The 6,808-nt window shown below is 32.1% G+C and overlaps 1 protein-coding gene across 1 annotated transcript; it reads left to right on the top strand.

Moving 5' to 3' along the window:
* Window positions 1–709: 709 nt before the first annotated feature.
* Window positions 710–6,526, top strand: LOC139777288 (F-box/LRR-repeat protein 4-like). The gene is made up of 8 exons (XM_071714620.1): window positions 710–850; window positions 3,725–3,952; window positions 4,045–4,171; window positions 4,263–4,716; window positions 4,801–5,002; window positions 5,118–5,484; window positions 5,563–5,896; window positions 6,049–6,526. Exons 2-8 carry the CDS (start codon window positions 3,734–3,736, stop codon window positions 6,407–6,409), a joined length of 2,064 nt encoding a protein of 687 aa, XP_071570721.1. The 5' UTR covers window positions 710–850; window positions 3,725–3,733; the 3' UTR covers window positions 6,410–6,526.
* The last annotated feature ends 282 nt before the right edge of the window (window positions 6,527–6,808 follow it).

Here is a 6,808-nt window from a genome sequence, read left to right as displayed (position 1 = left end):
TATTTATGAAAACATTATACATGTACTTTAATAAGTACAACTAATTATATTTTCAAATATTGTTTTCAGAATAACAATATTCAAAAATGCTCAGAATATGTATAGATAAAGATAAAGTTATTATACTAACAATAAGTCTTTAATGCATATGTTAAAAAAGTTTATTACAGCAGAGATTTCAATGAAATTTACTGGCTCTTATTATATTTGAAGAAAATCATTTGTTCAAATGTATTTAAATAAATGTAGATATTATAAATGTATTTATTTATATCTTTTATGTACTACAGAATAAATTTCAATATAATTAAAAGATTTATTTAATTAATAATTTTTACGTTTTAATTGTGACATAATCAAGAGACACGATAATGTCTCGCGCCTAGTGCAGAAAGGGACACGCGAAGACGCGAGTAAAGCCTTGTGTCCACGATGCTAGAACTGCGTCCGAGTTTCGGTTTAAGCCAATCAACTGCAGCTCTTACAGAAAAGCAGCAGTTTCATTGGCTTAAACCGAAACTCGGACGCAGTTCTAGCATCGTGGACACAAGGCTTAAGACGCGCGAGCCGAGTACGATAGGATTTTACGATTCTCGTGGCTGGCGACGCTAGCTCGAGCAAGAAAGAGACTGCAGATGTATGCGCTTTTCGGCTGCTCGAAGCTGTGTGCGCGCGTCCGTGCCAGATGGTGGGGGGTCCCAGCGTCCACGAAATAACAGCACTGTGTGGATCTACACAGAAATAGTATGCAATAGCAGAGAGAAACCTCACCACGTGTTCCAACATTTCTTCTCTTTCATGATTTTTTCATTTTATACGGAAAAAATCAAAACTGCCTTGCTGATAAACAGTAAGTAGTATGAAAATCGATAGAAATTAGTTTTTCTGATTAATTTTTTGATTCAGTTCCGAGTTAAATTTCCGGTAGATAATTAATTCTTTTAATTCACTGTGTGATCTTTTGTGCAACTTATTGTTAGCTATAATCGCTATAACCTATATCAAACAATGAGATAAAAGATACATTAAATAAATAAAAAAATACATGTTGAAAAATTTTAGTCATTTAAAAGCGTAAGCGTAAGTGTGGCGAACGTAAGCAATTTAAATTTTGCAATTTTTTTCTTTGGTGCACGTGAACGTGTGTATGCCGTATGTTCTTCTACCGTGTGAAACACACTACCACGTGGTGGAACATGTTATAACGTGTATCGGAAAATGAGATAAAAGATACATTGAGTAAGATAAAAAATACATTTCGGAAAATCTTAAACCTATTTTACAATAACTGTAAGAGTATGCGGTAAGACGTAAGCAGTAAAAGTTGACCAACTACAATCGATTATTCTTGGATTGTAAAAATCTTATTAGTTAATAGCTTATTGCTTACGCGTACGTCTTACATCTACTCTTACGACTATTGTAGAATGGAACTTTATAGTCATTTAGAAATTAAGCGTAAGTCTGGCGAATGTGAGCAATCTAAATTGTGTAATTTTTTTGTTCTTTCTTTTGTGCTCGTGCACGTGTGTGCCACGTGGTAGTAGAAGAACACATAGTTCCCAATATTTCAGATTTATAAAAGAACATTTTTCTACGTTAACAAAATTAAAAAATAACTGTTATTTTCTTTAAAATAATTAATTATTTAATATTCAACACACATATGCAGACTATGTAATAATATCAATGCAATGCGAATGGAAGCAAGATAAACTTATTGTTAGATTATATATATCAAGAGACACGGTAGTGTTTCTATGCAAATCTACAGTTTTCCAATTAGAACAACCAAATTTGGTATACTGTCTCATGATACTCTAACTTAGACCGTAGAAGGTTTTGGAAAGGGGTCTGAGCCCGGACAAGGGGCCCACATACAAAATTGTTTTGAGAACCGCATCATTACCGATTTTTTGGGAAACCAGTTCCAAAATTTTTCTAATGTTTGTCTGTCTGACTGCGAACTACTCACTCATTAATGGACCGATTTTATGGAAACCAGTGCCAAAATTTGTCTAATTTTTCGAAAATGCATGGTGTCGATGGGTTTAATTTTTCATTAATGGACCGATTTTCTTGAAACCGGTGCCCAATTTTTTTTAAATTTTTAGACCGCAAAATACCCCTTCATAAATAAATTGATTTTCTTGAAAACGGGCCTAAAATTTATCTAATTTTTTGGGGATGGCAACGATTGGTTTCATTTTTCACGAAAATGTTTTTTTGGGAAACTGGTTCCAAAATTTTTCTAATGTTTGTTTATCTGACCGCGAACTACTCATTCATTAATGGACCGATTTTCTGGAAACCGGTGCCAAAATTTGTTTAATTTTTCGGGGATGGTGTCGATGAAGAATAAATTAATATGAGAAAATAAAAAAAAACTAAAAAAAATAAAAAAGAAGCCCTCATACAAAATTATCTAAAAAAGGTCCCTTTAAAAAAAAAATTTGGGGGGGTAAATATTACTATTCCGGGAAAAAACATCGTCTACTGTCTAATAAATTAGTCCGTAGAGGGTTTTGGTAACCTCTATCTTAGCCCCCCCACCATCGCAAAAAAAATCCGCACCTATTAAAAAATTTAGTGCTATTTATGTGCTAATTTGTTGCTCTAGTCCGGATTTTGTTGCTCAAGCCGTTTAGCAGGAAATGGCGATCGAAATGGGGGGGCCAGCTTGTCGTCAAGCTAGCCCCCCCCCCCCATAATAAAAAACCTATATAGAGTGCTCAAATCCAAAAAACAAATACACCAGAATTTGTTGCTTTTTTGTTGCTTTAAGATAGCGTAAACAAATTTTCGAAATATAAGGTTCTGTAAACAATGCCACTAATAAATACTGCATCTTCGACCGTTATCTACGACTTGGATGGCTAAAAACTAAGTAAAAGAATTTGTTGCTCGGATCTTTTTGTTATTTAAATATTCTATGGATTGTGCACTACCAAAATATGCAACATATGATTTTGTTGCTCGCCCCTAACTGCAAATAAACAAATTATTTATCTCCGCATTGACCGTTATCTGCGACTTCGATGTCTAAAAACTAAGTAAAGGAATTTGTTGCTCGGATCTTTTTGTTATTTAAAAAAACTTGGCTCTGCTAGATCTCGAAATTTAATAAAGTACCTACTAAAATTTTGATAGAATTTAATAAAGTATCAAATTTTTGATTGAATAAAAAAGCAATAAACATAATTTAGGGAAGTATGCGGTGGGAGGAAAAAAGCAGCGCCAAGTTTTACAAGAAAAATTTATTTATTTTATTTTAATTAAATATTTTTATTTTGTACTGTTATCTCTTTCATTCTTTGTGATTAAAATGATTCTTTGTAATATTATAATTTTCATAAGGAGAATTAAAGCTTGGGATGGAAAGACCCTTGAATGGGAATACAAAGATACATACCACTTGAGTTTTATTTTTTAAAAGTAGTTGCACAACAATTATTTTTCAAAGCAATATATATATATTCTCTTTGTTTATTGGCGCAATTTAAAGATTTCGTATCTTTTTTTTTTTAAATACATATCACTTAGGTTGAGTTAGGTAACGCAATTTTGTGAATTATTTTGTTAGAAAGAAATAAAGCTACTTACCATTTAAGATTTTTGGTAATCTTAACGCTATAATTATAAATATATATAATATTATAATGCATTTTAGCATATGCTAAAAAAGAAAAGATTATTATTCTCCATATTTTTTGTCTTCTTTTAGAGAGACAATATGACAACCCACAATAAATCTTTATATTGCGAGAGTTGTAGTCGATATCCCTACATCGGCAGAGTATCCGTAGGAGAAGAGGGTAGTGTTGACTTTGTCTATCAATTTGTGAAGAAAAGATTTGTTACCACGAGAATAAGAATCCAGAATCGTAGCATATTTTTTACTGCCCCTGACATAATTGGACCACCCGAACATTTTAATTATGTGTATTTCCAGGTATTATCTATTATTGTCCTGTACAAAGTAATCACTATCTATAAATTTATGTTACAAGATTTTATTTAACACATTTCGATTTTCTAATGTAGTCGAGAAAGGATTTCGATATTTCAATATCTCCGTGGCAAAACAGAGATTTCATGAGACATGAGAATATTGATAGTTTTCCATGCTGGTATACACCGGACCATATGACGAGCGAAAATAATTATATTGGTATGTAATATTCGAATCGATAAATAAGATATTGTTAAAGAAGATACGCTTTTGTTGAGAAGAGAGTATAATTATATTTTCTATTTTTAAGATATCGAGTTTCATGAAGCTGTATATCCAGTCAGAGTCTCTATTTACGAAATATATAATCCTGGAAGCGTAATTCAAATTTCGGCTCAAGATTCCCATAATCACTGGATTCAGTTGTGGGAAACTGACTATAAGTCTGAGATTGTACCCCCGGAATCAAGATTATTTTCTCCACCGTTATCGCATCCGTGCAACTTCAAAACCAAAGTGCTCAGACTAATGTTTAAGGACAGCTCAAATACAAAACTGGATGCTGTGATGCTTATCGGTACATCAGATTTGATCCTTCCTAGAAATCCTAACGAGAGTTTAAGTAATCTGTTAAAAAGAATTAACAGCATGTACTCTCCACACCACGACGATATTCATAATTTAACAGCAGATTTAAAAAGTGCACACTTGGATATAGTTCATCTGCAACGAAATTTTCCTGAATATTGTGTTATTTATAAAAGGTATTACTATTGTACATTAGGTAATATTTAAATCCCTTTTTCTTGTTAATAATGAAAATCAATTTGTTCCGATGATATTTGTAGCGTAATAAGAAAGATTAATTATAAAAGTAATTTGAAGCACAAAAAGGCATCTCAAGAGGTAATCCCTGGATATGTGCAACCTCTTGGACAGAAATACTCGCGTCGTATTCTATTGAAAGGTTATTCGAATTGTGCCAAGCGTATGAAACTCTCATTGGATGAATCCAAGGAGCTATCACGTTGCAGTTTATCTGTGCTTCCTGTAAAGTATTCTAAGAAGTCTATTTCTCATCACAATATTTATTGCGGTGACATTTCGTACTTTGAGTATTAAAGTATTTATTTTGTATTATATTAATTATATTTTATCTTTACAGGATGAAATACTACTAAAAATATTTAAATACTTAGATTTGGTAACATTATGCCGCATGAATGAAGTAAATAATAGGCGCTTTGATATTTTAACACGGGATCCTCTACTCTATACACGTTTGAACATGCGATATATTAAATCTCAGAAATATATGTCCGATATATTTTGTTATTTTACACCTAGATGTAAATATTTGCAACAATTAGATCTTACAAGAAGTGACTTTGATGTTAATGATTTCGTAAACTTTCTTGATAATTGCGGCAGGCGTTTAACGCATTTAAGATTAAGTGACTTGCCGTTAAGTGGCTGCATCGACTTAAATCCTGTCCTACTTAAAACTTCAGAGACATGCAAAAATTTGAAAGGTATATGCACATAGTATATGTATATAATTGTCAAGATTATGGGTAAATAGCATAACAACTAATACAAATTTTTCTTAGAATTGGATCTAAGTTATTGTTCTGGCATAGACGACGAAGGATTTTCGTATCTCGAGGGGCTAAATAATTTGGAACATTTAAACCTTACTGATACATCTGATACATTTAATATTACATATATAAGAACTGAACGCCTTTGCAAAATATTGCAAAATAATCAACGGATGCGTGAGTTACATTCGAATTATATAGGCGGAGACGCAGTTGTAGTAGAATTGGGAAATTCGTGTCGTGACTTGGAAGTAATATCTTCACTGGACGCAGATACTCTTACATCTCAGGGTATTAATGCTCTCGCTAACTGTAAGAATTTACGCAAAGTGAACCTTGATCTGTAAGTGTGTGTGCTACATTTTCTTTTAAAATACATATTATTGTATTCTTTATTTAAATTTGTTTGCTTCTCTTGCGAGCATCTTGAAAAAGTTATATGAATTTTCTCTTTGCAATTAAAATACTGTACTAATTATATGATTTTTGTTACAGATTCAAATATTCAGATACTGACAATAATACTGACGATAATACTGAAAGCATATTTAGATTACTTTCCTCTTATCAAAACTTGCAAGAAGTTTATTTGTTCAATGCTGTCCTCACTGATCACCGGTTGGAATTATTAGCACAGTGCAAAAACTTGAAAATGTTAGTTTGTGAAGCGGAACTTGATATACCTGATAATTGTTCCGTTATTTTGAAACAATGTCCTAAACTGCAGGAGTTTTATCTCAAGTGCTGTAATATAAGTGATCAATTGGTTAATCAATGGAAGGCAAGATATCCGCACGTGTCCGTCTACATATGCAACGACGACGACGACGACGACGACGACGACGACGACGACTGATAAAATGAAGTTTATGTCTACTATTTTGAAATATAAAAATTAATAATTTTTTTTTAAATTATCCGGTGCACAAGATTGTAAAAGAAGTTAATGCCTAATAAAAACAAAATAGTCGTATTTATTTATAATTTTGTTATTTTCGAACACTTCTTTCTGTTTCTTTTTTTTCTTAATTTGACTTTTTTGGGCAATAATGTCATTTTTTTTTTAGAAATATTGCAAAAGCTACAATAACATCGTCAGTATAAATTCTTGGTTTTTTTCCGCAACCACATGTCTCTTTCAAGAATTCGTTTAAAATTTGATCTGTGATACCTTTAATTTTTATAGCCACAGTTTTTAAATAACTTTCTGTGAAGTTTGTGTTGTAAATTTTTATATTTTGCTGAAACTAAACAA

Source organism: Temnothorax nylanderi, unplaced genomic scaffold (genome assembly GCF_030848795.1).
Source record: "Temnothorax nylanderi isolate EJ_2023f unplaced genomic scaffold, tnyl_v1.0 TNYL_tig0143_pilon, whole genome shotgun sequence".
NCBI classification, from domain to species: domain Eukaryota; kingdom Metazoa; phylum Arthropoda; class Insecta; order Hymenoptera; family Formicidae; genus Temnothorax; species Temnothorax nylanderi.
Note: the sequence above shows the minus strand (reverse complement) of the source record. Positions and strands in the feature narration are given on the sequence as shown.

Excerpts from the sequence above, each read along its gene's own strand:
- LOC139777288 (XM_071714620.1), top strand. The coding sequence starts at position 3,734 with ATGACAACCCACAATAAATCTTTATATTGCGAGAGTTGTAGTCGATAT. Across the intron at positions 5,003-5,117 it reads GCAGTTTATCTGTGCTTCCT|GATGAAATACTACTAAAAAT; the intron begins GTAAAGTATTCT and ends TTATCTTTACAG. Across the intron at positions 5,485-5,562 it reads GACATGCAAAAATTTGAAAG|AATTGGATCTAAGTTATTGT; the intron begins GTATATGCACAT and ends AATTTTTCTTAG.